General features: G+C 41.5%; 2 protein-coding genes across 2 annotated transcripts; both read right to left on the bottom strand.

Annotated features, from left to right (window-relative positions):
• Window positions 1-61: 61 nt before the first annotated feature.
• LOC142968045 (kinesin-like protein KIF3B) lies at window positions 62-6,218 on the bottom strand. The gene is made up of 8 exons (XM_076107765.1): window positions 4,409-6,218; window positions 4,215-4,316; window positions 3,949-4,071; window positions 3,602-3,720; window positions 2,365-2,481; window positions 1,579-1,693; window positions 1,155-1,333; window positions 62-813 (listed from the first exon to the last, which is right to left on the bottom strand). Exons 1-8 carry the CDS (start codon window positions 5,810-5,812, stop codon window positions 678-680), a joined length of 2,295 nt encoding a protein of 764 aa, XP_075963880.1. The 5' UTR covers window positions 5,813-6,218; the 3' UTR covers window positions 62-677.
• Window positions 6,219-6,270: 52 nt separating this feature from the next.
• Window positions 6,271-13,054, bottom strand: hadhab (hydroxyacyl-CoA dehydrogenase trifunctional multienzyme complex subunit alpha b). Its single transcript, XM_076107764.1, has 20 exons — window positions 12,929-13,054; window positions 12,173-12,214; window positions 11,989-12,059; window positions 11,760-11,893; window positions 11,439-11,577; window positions 11,217-11,336; window positions 10,524-10,626; window positions 10,195-10,317; window positions 9,976-10,094; window positions 9,739-9,795; window positions 9,537-9,646; window positions 9,203-9,337; window positions 8,730-8,901; window positions 8,511-8,597; window positions 8,291-8,431; window positions 8,064-8,132; window positions 7,724-7,919; window positions 7,518-7,632; window positions 7,180-7,325; window positions 6,271-6,932 (listed from the first exon to the last, which is right to left on the bottom strand). Exons 1-20 carry the CDS (start codon window positions 12,993-12,995, stop codon window positions 6,787-6,789), a joined length of 2,292 nt encoding a protein of 763 aa, XP_075963879.1. The 5' UTR covers window positions 12,996-13,054; the 3' UTR covers window positions 6,271-6,786.
• Between the last annotated feature and the right edge of the window lie 2,032 nt (window positions 13,055-15,086).

The following is a 15,086-nucleotide window of genomic DNA, read 5'->3' as shown; positions in this document are numbered from 1 at the left end:
TCATCTTTACTGTATAAAGCTGTCATTGCAAAGTGTTCAAGTTTCCCCCGCATATGTTTATAAAGCTGCCAACTAGCAATTAACCGGCACCATAACTCGCATAACTCTTGGGGGAAAATACAGGAGGCAGTTCAAGATCACGTCCGTGTTTATTTTATAAGCAAAATGGACTTTTTGCACGATTTACACAACTATGAAAAAACAATAAGGCAGCTAATCAAGAGAGCATTGCAGGCTTTCTTCACATTGTTTGGCTCACAATTACATTGCCAAGAAACCGAAGCAACAATGCATCAAGCATACAGGATAAAGACCAGGGTGGCCCCCCAGTGGTTGGGGCCCTCAGTTACCACCTTCCACTTTTTTTGACCAGATACATTTCAATACAATGTAAATGAAAATGTTATCAAATTGAAAATTAAAAAACTGTTAAAATAATTTAATATATCTCTGGTTTCAAATGATAACATTTCGGCTGTGCTAATGATGGAGACTGAGAGACACTTGATGGTTTTTAGGCAACTGTATATCTTTTGTTCTTGGTTAAGTTGAATGCATGCTTACTAAAGTAATTCTTTCTCAAGAAAAAAGTTGTGAAATCAAGGCAGAACACCCCCCCCCCCATTACTCCTTTGCACAACCTTGAACTAAGGTCAGCCCTGTACACAGTTGTCACATCAGGGGCTTGTCTGATCTGGACTTTCCAGCGGAAGATAGGCAGCAGAGGATGGTCTTTGTCTCCGAGAGGGAGAAGATGTCAGAGTGGTGGACGAGGAGGATGACGGGATGGATGCTGCTTGTGGTGCCTGATACCTGTAGACCATTAAAAAAAAAACACAGATAAGGACTTATTTCAAATGCAGTATTAAAAAGAAAGCAACATTGATATTTTTGGGGAGATCGGTCAACAGAAATATAAAGTAAATATATGAACTGAAGGGGGAAAACATGCAAAGATACAGACAGAGAGTGCCTCTATAACTGACACCACTAATGCATGCTCAAAACTATATTTCAATAACTAGGATAGACCCAACATAGGAGTATGATTACACTTCATGACAGTTCTTCACATAACTCTTCTACTGCAATGTGCAGTCTTAAACTGAGTTAACGCTCCTAAGCACGTATTCTGTTCTCATCCGTTCTCTCACCAGGATTGGGACTTCCTGATTCGTGACGATGCAGCGCTCCTCTCTCTAATGGGAACAGTTACCAGAAGGTCCCGCATCAGCCTGGGAGAGAAGACTCTCTCCAGGTGAGCGCCATTCAGGTTCAAGGCGAACATGGTCGGTGGAGACATGTCTAACTCCAACAGCATTATGTTCTCAGCCTGTCAGGACAGACAAAAGTAAAGCTGTTATAATATAATAATTACATATGCAAACATATTATTTGAAATCCAGCCAGTTTTGGAGTGCTGGCTTTTATTTGTATAGTATTTTCATATTTTTTCAAACATCTTCACATCCTCCAGCTCTAAGAAGGAGCCTGTGAACATGAAATCAGGGTGCGTAAGCCCACATATTCACATCTCTTTCTCCGCTGTACTTTCTGCCAACATGTCCGAGCTCTGACCTGGTATCTGCATGGGGCCCCAGTTGCAGTGGATACAGCCATCTGTGCATATTGGCTGATTGGCCTCTTGTATCCCACAGCAGAGAGAGGCCTTCTCTTGAACTGAGTGGGTGCACTGAGAGAAAGACATGGGAAAAGACGGATTTTCATTCAGTTTTAATGCATACATAGCGGTTAAGACTCAAGCTTCTGGAAGCTTCTCAAGAGCCCCATATATGGTCAACTGATCAGCTCCCACCAGAAGAAAAAACCCTGTTAGATAGATAGATAGTTACTTTATTAATTATTATTACTGTTATCTGTGTTGTCTTCCAGTCAGCTCTCCAACTGTCTCAGGAAAGACGAATATGTGTGTCTGGTTTTCTTTTTATAAAGACATCTGTTTACCGGAAAGGCAGACTGCATACATTATCTATAGCATTTAGGGTCAGGTGGCTTTACAGCCCATCTGTGTACATTTGAAAAACTTCTGACTTTGGTGACTCCTAGTGGTTGCACCAAAATAGACACTGTGGCTGACACAATCCAAAGCAGAGTTGAAGTTGTTGCCCACTTTTTAAGAAGCAATTAAAACAAACACAATATACCTTACAGCTGCACTGTCTCATGGTCTATTTGGGAAACTGATGGTGCAGAAACTGGCTATCTCTGCTGCTTCAGTGATGGATTCCACCCGGTAGGTCAGTTCTATGCCCTTTGTGATTCATTCACGATTTGTTTTGGAGGATTTTTATTAGTTTACTGTACCACTTTAAATGTTAAACGATGTTAAATGAAATCACTGACCTCTCCGATGGAATGACCGGCTGGAGTCTCCACTGATCCTCCTCACTGTCAAAGTGCAGTCTGTTCATGATCTTGTTCTTTTCCTCTGGAGGTATAAAGTTCTCAATCAGGAGATATCTGCAATGGGAAATAGGAGAACGTGTCAGCTGAGTTCACAGGAAGCATTACCATTAAAAGCTGGAGTGCAGAACTTTTGTCTCCTCCCTCTGGCAGGGAGAGTAGCTGCCACACGGGAGAGACCATACGTATAAAGCAGCAGGTAGGAGGGAGGCGGAAAATCCAAAGAAAGGTTTGTGGAGTGGATGCTCCAGATAGAAAAGAAAGGAAGGATTAAAGTAAAAAAAAAATGCACGGGAAGACTTGAAGAGAGCGCCTCTGGGAGCTCACCTGCAGGCATACGTGTGCCAGCAAGGGAAAGTCACCGCAGACATCACAATCTGATATACTGTGAAATACAAAGAGCTTTCCTTAGCGGCGACGGGCTTAATCAGCCTCGTGTGAACTTGTTTAGCAAGGGCTCGAATGTAACGGACATTCTTTTATATGTAAGAGTCCTGCAGTCCAGCTTTAAAACAACAACTAAATCAAACAGTTCATATACCTTACAGACCACAAAACGGTAGTATAAATATGTTCCTCCATTTAGATTTTAAAAAACAACATTTTTTTATCCCTGGAAAATGGTGCAGTATACAAATATAAGGCATCTAATAATAGTCATCCTCTGCACAATAAACAAACTGCTTAACAATAAACATTTCCCTGTCTGGTTACAGTTTCTGATATTGCAAATAAAAACCTCCAATTAAGAATGTCACTTGATCATAACAGTATTTAGATATACAGTAGCTGTAAGCTGAAAAGTCATGTGAAGTGTGTTGTTTGCAGACTTCTAATTAAAACATAAAACAAACAAAAATATATATGAATTTTAAAATTGTCCTTTTCATCAAAATGAATATCTCCAATGTCACATAAACCATATTTCTGCAAATACAGTACAACACAACTTTTACACAACTTTCAAGTTGAAACTGAAATTATTTGTAGAAAACATTTCACAACTATATGCTAATGCCACCTTGTCATAATTAAATATTAAGTTTAGTCAACTCTTCCTCTGTCTTTAAATGCATGTGTATGATGTAAATACAATATAAAGCCACGTGATGATGATGATGATGATGATGATGATGATGATCAGTATATGAGCACACTCTCTGATGTGACTACTCACTTGTACTTGAGTTCTCTGGTGAGTTCGGTCTGCGTCTGTTCGAGCTCCTGTCTGGTGATGATGTGTTCATCAAAGACATCTCTCACCTCGGCCTTCACCAACTGCAGTTTGGCATACAGCTGCAGAAATAGATGACTCTATTATTACTGGTGTTAGTTAAAGGTGCACTGGAGGAGATGCTGATATAAAAACACACACTTATGGCTTCAATCAGAAGGCTAAAGAAGTTAGAGCTCCGTCCAGAGAAACCCGGATTCACCAGCGTTGCCTCTCCTGGCGACATCGGAAGCTTAACATCTCAAATTATGATTAATTAGTTTTGTGATAACAGCGTGGGGTCGTCTTACCCTCTTCAGCTTTTTTGTCTTGTGGTCCACCTCCTGCTGCAGGGAGGAGAATGTCTCTCTCATTTCTAAGGTCTCCTCGTCCTGCAGCATCATCTGCTGCTGCAGCTCTCTCTCTCCTCTTATCTGCAGATCACACAGAGCATTCAGCTCAGGTAAAGATGAACACAAGCATCACACCTCTAGTGCAATGAAGTATGTTTTATAAGAAGAAAAAACACACCAAATAGCATTATATATACACAGTGTTGTTGTTGTTTTTTAGATACCTGTTCTGCTATTTCTTGCCTCTTCAGCTCCAGTGTTTTCTGCTGTTCATTTGTGTGATCAATTATAGTCTTCCCTCCCACTAACAGTTTGCTCTCCATAGCCTGTGGACAAAGACATCAAATGAATTATTCATGTAAATTTCTTTTGTTCCACCCGTGTCTCGTTTATCACACACTACGATCTTCACGCGTACCTTATATTTCTCAATGATCTTCTCCAAAGCGTCTTGATCCCACTGCATGTCCACCAAACTCTTCCTGTTTTCGTTCAGGTGCTTCAGCCTCTCACCACTCCTCTGGCACGTCATGGACTTGGGGAAGTCACTTGCATCTTTCACGCGGCGTCTCACCTCTGGTTCCTCATCGAAAGCCTTCCACACCTCCGCATCCCTCTCCCCGAACATCTCCTCCTCCATGTCGGCTATGCTTTTGCTCAGTCTCTTGCTATTCCTCTTCCTCCTCCTCTCTTTTGCCAGCATCCCTCGCTCCTCCAGCTGGGCTTTCAAGCGCGCAATCTCCTCCTGGAACTCCCTCAGCAGGGCGTCTTTGGGATCCTCGTTGATCCGAGGTTTGTTCTTTATGTTCTTGGCCCTGTTGGCGTACCTCAGAGTGGCCAGGGATTCATCAAAGTTCTTGTGCGACGGCCCCACTGTTGCTATCATGACCGTCTTGGCGTTGCCACCCAGTGAGTCCTGGAGCAAGCGGGTCAGTTTGGAGTCCCTGTACGGGACGTGGGTGCTCTTCCCATCCACCAGGGCGGATATCACGTTCCCCAGTGCCGAGAGGGACAGGTTGATTTTGGCTGCTTCCTTTAGCCTCAGCCCTTTTGCACCAGACTTGCTCTGGCGCTCGCTGCCGGCCAGGTCGACCATGTTCAGCTTCCCGACGCGGATGTGGTCCTCTCCGTCTGGCCCTGCTTCGCTGCACTCCACGGTGATGAGAAAGATGGCATGAGAGCGAGAGCTGCGTTCATTCATGTTGGTGAACCCCACTGACCTGGACTGGTTGCCTAGGTTCATCACATGTTCAATCTCAGTGGCATTCTTTGTGACCACTGAGGACAGGTCTTTCACGTAAACACCAAAGTCAGGGTTTTCTTTAAGCTCCAGTTTCCTGTTGTTATCTCTGCACAGCAGGTCTCTGATCTCCTCCTGGTAGATCTCGAGGTACGATGACCTCACCAGGTACTTCTGATTCTGAGTTCTGGATATTTGGGTGAAAATGTGCTGAAATGAATTCGGTATAACGCCTCTCATCTCCGGGTCGTTTGACACCCCTTGCATGGTGTGTGTTTTACCTGTCCCGGTTTGTCCGTACGCGAATATAGTCCCGTTGAAGCCCTGCAGGACGGAGTCCACGAGGGGTCTCACGGCGTCATCGTAGATGTCGCCCTGTTTTGAATCCCAGCCGTACACGGAATCAAACGTGAACACTTTCATCGGCTCATCAGGTGGTGCCTTCGGCTTCTTGAGGGTGATCTGCCCCAGTCTGTCATCAATGTGCATGATGTTTTCACAGTCCGCCGTCTCCTCTCTCCTGCTGAATGGCCGGCAGCGGACCACCACCCTGACCGCCTCGCAATGTTTGGCTTTAGGCATTTTGGTCAATAATAAAACAAAACAAAAAAAAAAGTGTCGTCACCACGTTAAAAAGCCATTTTTCTCGGGCGGGGTCCTGCGATGCTCCTTCTCCGTTCAGGTGCTTTAATGTCCTGCGGTCAGACACACCCCACGTGGGCCGCTCTCATCATCCCGATGAACTCGCAGCATCTTTTCCGAAAAGAAGCGATGTCACCACCTACTTAAAAAAGGATGCTGCATGCTGAGGAAAAAAGAAAACACACCCTGCCGTCCCGACCCAGCCCACACAGACTCCCAGCTGTACACACCCTGCTCTGCGGACAATGGAAATCAGACATGTGACCTGCGCAACGAATTGGAGCGGAGCGAAAATCACCCCGTGGTACGCAGCCATGGTCTCATTCTGTATTGTTGATAAATTACCCTCCACCTGAGACTCGAACGCACCTTGACAACAACAACAACAAAAAAGCAGGTTTGATTCAATAACAATTTTTTATTTAGGCTTCACATTTACAACATTGTTCAAACGAGGCCAGAACGTCTTTAATGTACAAAAAAACAAAAGCCAGCCGCTGAACCACACTGGTAGACATTCATTAATAATGGAGATTTGATTTGCCAGTTGGGAGATATTTTAATTCTCTTTACATCTGCAATGTGTGAATAATTAGCCTCCATCTGCTTCTCAATCTATACATTACCATCAAGAAAATCAATAATGTCAAAGTACAAAAGAAACATCCAATTTTGCTGACACAACACACTTAGTCGCCACTTTATTAGGTGCACCAGCTAAAACCATTGATACAACACTCAGGACTGCTGTATTAGACTGCATTAGTGTTACCCAGGTGTACCTAATAAACTGGCAACATAAGTGTATTTTCATTAGGTTTGCCCCCCCCCTCCACTCGTGATATAAATGTCAGGCACATCCTAGTGGCAGACTGCAGATCTATTAAGCGCTACTGGCACACATGGTGAGTCATTCACTTGTGAAATTTCTTGCTAGAATCCTTTGCGTGATCGAGGAGGAGCTGGCACGGCGTGAACTGATTCCCGTAGACCGCTTCGAATTGCCTCATCTTCTCCACCAGCTTGTCGGCACCAAAGGAGTCCACGAAACGGAAAGGTCCTGGAAGTGGTGAGACGCCATGTTAGAAATATTATCACAGGGTGCATGTTGAATGAGTAATAGGGATATTGCTCTGGGATCGTTTTCATTTCTTAGTGAAAAGCTATTCTGTGAACACACAGAATAGCTGTAACTTGTTAAATCCTAGTTTTTTTTAAAATTCACATAAAACACAGGACAAACTGACACCTTATGCTCTTTTCATTGACAGAGGATGCAGCTCATAAGACTACGGTTGAACTCTGACCTCCGAGACAGGGGGGGAATCCCAGCCCAAACACAGCCCCGATGTCTCCTTCCAACGGGTTGATCAAAATGCCCTCCTGCAAACACAGCACGGCCTCGTTGACAAATCGGGAAACGAGCCTGTACTGCACATCGGAGTCTGATGACCTGTAAAAAGATCCACAGCGTAAATATGTTTGAATGTAATATAATATCATGGCTCAATAGGTTTGTATTCCTGGTAAAGTAACTCAACACCATGTACTTCTATACTTGCAGTGATAACGGTCATTGTACAAAAGACACGGTGCATAGTGCGTCTTAAATCTCTGCCTCTGCAAGTGCTCAACATTAACGTACACAGCAGGGTTTGGTGTCATCCTGAATTTCTCAAGGATATCGCCAATTTCTGGGTTCACTTCTTTGGTCTTGAGTCCTGGCTGATAGACGTAGCAACCCTTTCCAGATTTGCGACCTTAAGGATAAAAAAAAGAAGCAAGGATTTATAATAAAAGCATTTTATTCAACTAATACTGGGCACAATGCTTCAATGTGACCGCCCATACCTTTGAATCCCAGGTCCACCATGGTCTTCAGAACCTCCACATTTCCACCACCAAAGCGGGAGCCGAAAGCTTTGCCGAGGTCCTCTGCTACATGGGCGGCAACGTCAATACCGACTTCATCAGCCAATGTGGCTGCACCCACGGGGAACCCAAAGCTGGTGGTGAGTGCATCCAACTTCTTGGGGTCAACTCCTTCCTGCAAATGGGTAAATTAATCATATGTATAACAGCTGTAGCAGAAGGATGAATATGCTTTTTTTTCAAATGAGCTGAACATATTCGGTCCTAAATCCTACTACAACAGCACAGAACTAATCACAGCTGTAGTAATTCTACTAACCTGAAGTACTCGCACTGCTTCAGCCAACATGGGAGCCAGACACCTTGTCGTATAGAACCCAGGTCCATCCTGCAAAGAAGTTTGTAAAATATATAATTAAAGTCCGACAATGTTATGAATCCATGATTGATATTTTGCTGAATCACCTTCAACCACTTTTACAACTTGCTGGTATCTTTTTTTAAAGTTTTTATTAGTTAGTAACTACACAGGGAAAGAAGTCTCACCCCGACAACGATGATGACTTTGCCCTGCTTCAGGCCGACCGCCACAGCGGAGGCTGTAGTGTCCTTTGACGTCTGATCCGTGGTTATAATTTCCAGGAGCTGCATCTTGTCCACTGGAGAGAAGTAGTGCATCCCAATCACCTGCGGATACACAGAACATATTCAGGAACATCGTTTTTATTTATTTATTCAGAAGCACTTTTAAACTACAGGTCCAAACCTTGTCTGGTCTCTTGCTGGCAGCAGCGATATCCTTGATGGGCAGAGCAGATGTGTTGGTGGCAAATATGCAGTGAGGGGAAACCACCTGCAGACAGACGTCTGTTAGATTCTAGCTCAAAGTCACAACAATACTGTCCTGGATGTAATGCTGCAGATGTTAAAACCACGGACAGATCTTTAAAACTAAGGAAGTCCATTCTTTGTGCAGCACACTTACAGCCTCCACCTCCTTCAGGACCGCATGCTTGATGTTAATGTCTTCAAACACAGCTTCAATGACCATGTCGGCCTTTTCAAAGCCGCTGTAATCCAGCTGGCCAGTCAAGCTGGACAGAATGGAGTCCCTCTCAAATGACGTGATGTTCCTCTTTTTGGTCTTGTCATTGAGCCTTGTTTAGAATAAAGACACAGATGTTAGGTCCCAACGCATTTGCGCTACACAATTTACAACTACTTTAAATTCATTGCTGATTTGAAAGGTTATTCTGTCGTTAGACTCGAACTACATCGACACAAATTTACAATCAGGATGTGAATTGAATACTTAAAAAAGGGACAGTTCACCCCACACTCTAGATTGATAAATAGCACTAAAGGTAAGAGGAGAAATTTTGGGGTGGTGTGTCCCTTTAACTTGCTGTAAAGAAAAACATCCTCAATGAAACAGGTAATAATTAAACGACAACCCACCCTTTGTAAACCTGCTGTTCTCCCCTGGCCAGTCCAGACACAGTGGTGTCCTTCAGGACTATGTGCACACCTTTGTCCACAGTCACCTGGGCAACACCCGCTCCCATCAGACCTGCTCCCAAGATGGCCAGAGTCCTGGTGGTGAACAACAAAAACAAACATGCATCTACCGCCTGAAAAAAAGCTTTAAACTTCCTTTACACCAAAACAAAGCCTCGGGATAGACTTCTGCTTGCAATCAGTGTAAATGTGTCAAAAAGAGTATACACCCCGTCCCTCGTGTTCATTGCCTGGTATTTGTTTCAGTCTATATGCAAAAGCGATATTCACTCACTTCACTTCTCTTTGAGGAGTTCCGTAGCGGTTCTTCTTGCACGCAACTTGCCCGTGGTAGAGACCAATCAGGGCTCCCGATTCTGAGGTTTTCGCCAACTGACCAAAATTCTGTGACGAACATAAAAATTGGTGATGCTCACTTCTACAATGTATTACTGTAAATACTATATTTGACAATGATGTAGGCCAACGAACCTTACCTGAGACTCAGCCAAGTATCCAGCATCTGGGCCTTGTTCTACTCCAGCCTTTACAGACTGAGAAGGGAAAAAAGTCATGTTAAATATGACACCAACTTTCTAAAAATATTCTATGATGAGTAACAAAGCAGAGAAGGCAAAAGAGACTGGTAGCTTACGACAAGATATTTCAAAACAATAAAAAAAAAAAAAAAATTATGTTTTCATGTATTTTTCCCAGAGAGAGTTTTTACTTACTTCGATTATTTTCAGAGGAGCTGGATAAAGCCCCTTGCTCTGCTTCATAACTTTACCGTGGACCGTTTTGTAAATCTGATTCCGGACAAACTCAAAGCTCATAACGTAGTCTTGAATTTCTGTGGAGAAAGAACATCAACTCTTGAGTGTAGTGGTGATATTTGTGAACTTACACGACTACAGAGGAGTCAAAAGCTGAATAAATGCAGTGAAACTTACTCTCCATTCTGCCTTTCTCTTTGCGGATAGGGATCTTCTTACTCACGATCCCTCTGGCATATTCAATGGAAACCTCCTCAAGGTAGTCTATCGTTCTTTCCTCTGGACTCTTCAGCCCAGGTCCTGTAAAACAAGTAGAAATAGCAAGAAGAATCACGACGAGATCAATCTTAATTTATTCTAGCCTAAAGATCAACGGCCACACAGTAAAATACATCAAGTGGTGAATTACTCACTAAAGATTAATCTCTACAGGTTGATATATTTGAAAACTACCCATTTGAAGCAGTTCAATGTAATCTCATTACATGCGAGTCGAGATAGCTTACCTAGGGGGTCTACAAGTTGGTCGACGAGCCCCATCTTCTTGGCTTTATCTGCTCGAATGTTTCTTCCTGTCAGCATCATGTCGAAGGCACTGGGTAGACCGACCTACAGGTAATAAATGAAAACACGTGTGAACTGGTGCATCATTGTTGTCATGTTTTGGACCGAGGTTAGTCATAATCCTACGCTTTGAAGGACAGGCTTGCTGAATACCAGACATGATGGGCAGAGGGAAATAATCGGTTTGCGGGATCTCCAAGGTCCACGTAAACATCTTAAACCAATTATGAGCATTAACCAGATTATTTGGCTTCACAGCGTCACCATTTCAGGTCTTGTCCTGACACAAGACACTACGTTACAACTACTATAGGACACTTTCACACATTATGATCTGCATCATACTGCATGGTTCTTGTACTTTAAAGGGAGACACCCCAGGCAAATTTATGTAGGTCTTCATTCTACTACTTTGTCTATTTGCGTCTGTAGATTTCTCCTAAATTCACCAAGAGTTAGTGTTAAATAATCCCATATTTGCATATTTAAACATACATTTTCAGAAAACTTGTCATACAAAAAAATGATCTTACGGTAAATACTCAACTGGGGACGTTTCATGGTGACATATTATTAGTTACATAAAGTCAAGTGATTCAAAGAGGAAATTTGGGGAGTGTAACTCCAGCACTAACCATTTTGGGGAGTCTCTGAGTACCACCGGCTCCAGGTAGAAGACCCAGCATCACTTCAGGAGTACCAAGGACTGTTTTCTTACTTTTTGTTGCAATTCTGTACTGGCAGGCGATGGCAAACTAAAATACAAAAAAAGAGCCCATTAGATAAGATCAATCATCCTAGTCAAATATTTTCAATATAGTCAAACATAGTTGGTTGCGAAAATCATTTGTATTAACCTCCAAGCCTCCTCCTAAGCAAGAGCCGTTAATGGCAGCAACAATGGGCTTCGGTGACTTTTCAATCCGCTCAAACATCTTCTGCCCTTCCTGTGACAGTGTGGTGACCTCTTCTGCATTCTTACAAGCCTGGATCATACTTTAACAGATGTTCAGCACGTCAAAAGAAAATACAAGGCATGGAAAATATAAGAAAAGATCTTAATGCAAAATATAAGTCGTAGGTAGACAAAAACGTGCAATTTACATAGTAAATCGATTACAAGAAATAACAGAAGAAATAAATGTAATAGGCAGTGGATTTAATGAGATTTATCTTACTTGATATCAGCTCCTGCTATGAAGCATCCCGGCTTTGAAGAGATGAGGACAGCACTTTTAACAGCATCGTTGGCCCACACTTCATCCATCACTTCTGCCATCTCCCTTTGCATTTGGATCGACAGTGTGTTAACCTGGAGAAGGAGAGAAGACCATTAGGTTCACATACTTCACAGAGGCACCATTCAGAGGTGTAAACCATCACATTTATGTTTAACGAGCAGCACACCTTGGAGTTTGGGTCATTCATCCGTACGACGGCAACGTCGCCCTTGACTTCATAGTTCACATGGGTTCGAGCTAAAAATAGATAAAGGAAAATAGTGTACAGTGAGAAAATAATTGTCAGTAGACAGGGTGACCTATTTTTACCCATATACTATAAAAATGTGATTTTATTTTTTTTTAATTACCTAGCATTGCAGGAGCTACTGAGAAGGTCCGACAAGTACCACCTGTTTAAAAGGGAAAAAACAGAAACAAAACATTATTACATGTGTGTAACATACTTCACACATCATCCAACCTCCTGCACATCGACTAGCTGATTCACCCTCATGGTAATATTAACACAACAAAAACATATTGAGCCCTAAACACAACCTGGCCTCCTACAACATACACATGAAATATATGTATATTCACATAATATTGGCATGACCCCAGACTGTCTCGGCCATGCTGTGTAACCCAGTGGAAGAAATGACCCTTCACCTACATTCTCCGCCTTCCATTCAGAGACAGTACAGCCATCACAATGGCGTATCAATGGCACAAGTTTACATATCCCTGTCTAAACTGTCTCGACAGGCTTCTTCGAGTCAAAAGTGGAAGCAAACAGTCCGATTTAAAACTTTAATTATAAATCAAGGACTCTGTAGCAGCCAGCTAACGTTAGCTAGCACAAACGGTGATACGTTTACGCTTAAAGTTAGCTCGCTAAAACATAAAAGTTTCACTTAATATTTTGGTTAATCTTTCATAGAGTTATATGTTTACTGAAAAAAAACCCAAAACGATCATGTTGTGCGAATGAATCACCATTCAGCTCTGGAGCTAGTTTAACAAGCTAATTACCAACCTAAGACACACAGCAAATCACGTTTTTAGTATCGTTCTCCACGTTAATTTTCGTTAATGTTTAAACACTATATACATTTAGTTTATACCTGTGAAGAGAGCGTATCTCCTTGATGGGAATCTGGAAAGTGCACCAAGGGCTCGAACACCAGCCATGTTGGGAGCGGAGGTCAGTCAGCAGTGGTGTGAAGCTAGCTTAGCTTGCTGTCAAAGTAAAGCAAGATAGGCGAATTTGTACCACTTCCGGAACCCGGTTCAGTCAGCTCAGCAGCTGATTGGCGTTCAGTGAAAATAGCTGCATCCCATTGGCTCACTCTGAGGAACTCGCAGCTCATTGGTCGTTTAAGAACTAAGTAACGCCTCCTACTCCGCCACTTCCCAAGATACCTGAAGGAAGACGACTGGAAATTATTTGTTTGAAATTTCACCTTGTCATTCAAATTATTTTAGGAAAAATATGCAGAAAAAATACAAATGTGTGCATGTGGCAAACTAGAATTGTAAAAAAATAGTATTAGACTTAAATGAAAGCAATAGCAGCATACTGCCACAAGGCGGAGGTAGAAAACAGTTAAACTGTAAAATAACTGTTTGTTCTTGTAAGTTTACAGATTTTGAAAGCCACACATTTTAGAAAGATGTTTGTTTTTCTTTTAACTTAACATATCTTTAACATATCTTGACACCTCCCTGTCCTAACCCCTAACTATCCATCAGTTTACGAGAGACAGGGAGTGATTACTGACAGTGGCAGACCATCTTATTACAAAACAACAACAAAACTGTGAAGATATTTAAAATGTAGGGCTATCAGCAATATCTCGTTTTAATTATCTTATTTAATATTTAATAATAATTACGTATTTACCTCTGGGTGTGTTGAACTGTTGTTTACTGTAAGTTATGTTCCAGAACATTTAACCATAAAGCGCAAGGAAAAAGTTGTATTTTAAATATGTGTTGTTAGGTTTGTATAAAATGAATCTTCTGTTTTAGTTTTTTGACCTGCAAGTTGTTTCTCACAAATATAGATATTTATTCAGCAGGTCTCTGCAGCCACACAGTTGAGATTCCAGACTTGAGATTTCCTTTACATACAAAATTAAGCAAAAGGCAAATACAAGCAGACTGACTGCACAACATTTTTAAAAATAGGAAGATCATTGTATCACAAAACCATGAGTGTACTCCAAAAAATCCATTTCTAATAATTTGGCTTTTTCATGATTCAGATATCTAGGTGTCAGCTTGATCCCCAAAGAGGTTATCCAATATTTCCCAAAAACAGAAAAAGATATATAGAAAGTCTAAAAAATGTGAAAGTTCCTTCCTGATCCCTGCATCGAATACAATACAAAGGTGACACCCTGTGTACAAAGTGGTGAACTACATTACGTTGACCTCTCTTTGGGATATCTCTGAGTGTCCCAGAAGATTACTCCAGGTTTAAGGATGGACAAGGATGACTATAGATTGATGATAAAGCTTCAGTCTGGTTAGTCAGCAACACTTTGCATTATTTAGCTTTTTTTTTTTTTTCTCAAAAGCTTATGAAACTATCTGCTAAATTAACACATCTCACTGTTGCCTCACACAAAAAAATTTACGGAAAATGAAACAGCAAAAAACAAACAAAAAAGGAAAATAACTAAATCCACTTCAATTTATGACTATGAACTAATCTCTGGTACCTCAGATGTTTGTTTGTTGTTGGTTAAAAAATCTTCGCACTACTGTTTAGTTAGTTAATTTAAACTTTGCACTAGTTAATTTAACTTTGCACTACCGTTTATTTAGTTAATTTAAACTTTGCACTACTGTTTAGTTAGTTAATTTAAACTTTGCACTACTGTTTAGTTAGTTAATTTAATATTATTCTATTTCATTGTATGTATTGTGCATTTTTTACTTTTAATATTTTTTACTCTGTTATTTTTGTGTATTTTTATACTCAATCTTTTTTTTTTTTTACTCTGTTACTTTGATTGCTTACCTGTATTATAATGCTGCTGTAGCGAACAAATCTCCCCTTGCCGGATTAATAAAGTATCTATCTATCTATCTATCTATCTATAACTTTTATTTAATGCACAATTATTGCACTTAAATGTGTCGCATGTCTGACTTTTGACAGGAGCATGTACACAAGTGAAGTCAGCGCCAGTCTATTGAGGAGGGCGGGACCATTTGTCGCTAACATGAAACGAGCCAATCAGAGGTCAGATCTTCACATAGCAACACCAATCA

The sequence above is a fragment of the Anarhichas minor genome, unplaced genomic scaffold (assembly GCF_050575085.1).
Source record: "Anarhichas minor isolate MPS153535 unplaced genomic scaffold, ASM5057508v1 ptg000040l, whole genome shotgun sequence".
Classification (NCBI taxonomy): Eukaryota; Metazoa; Chordata; class Actinopteri; order Perciformes; family Anarhichadidae; genus Anarhichas; species Anarhichas minor.
Note: the sequence above shows the minus strand (reverse complement) of the source record. Positions and strands in the feature narration are given on the sequence as shown.

What these genes read in the sequence shown, in the direction of transcription:
- hadhab (XM_076107764.1), bottom strand. Translation starts at nt 12,995, where the DNA reads ATGGCTGGTGTTCGAGCCCTTGGTGCACTTTCCAGATTCCCATCAAGG. An exon ending in GCTTAGGAGGAGGCTTGGAG is followed by an intron (nt 11,337 to 11,438) that starts GTTAATACAAAT and finishes TTTGTATTTTAG; the next exon opens with TTTGCCATCGCCTGCCAGTA. An exon ending in ATTCCCCCCCTGTCTCGGAG is followed by an intron (nt 6,933 to 7,179) that starts GTCAGAGTTCAA and finishes CACCACTTCCAG; the next exon opens with GACCTTTCCGTTTCGTGGAC.
- LOC142968045 (XM_076107765.1), bottom strand. Translation starts at nt 5,812, where the DNA reads ATGCCTAAAGCCAAACATTGCGAGGCGGTCAGGGTGGTGGTCCGCTGC. An exon ending in GGCAAGAAATAGCAGAACAG is followed by an intron (nt 4,072 to 4,214) that starts GTATCTAAAAAA and finishes TGTGATCTGCAG; the next exon opens with ATAAGAGGAGAGAGAGAGCT. An exon ending in ATCAGGAAGTCCCAATCCTG is followed by an intron (nt 814 to 1,154) that starts GTGAGAGAACGG and finishes AATGGTCTACAG; the next exon opens with GTATCAGGCACCACAAGCAG.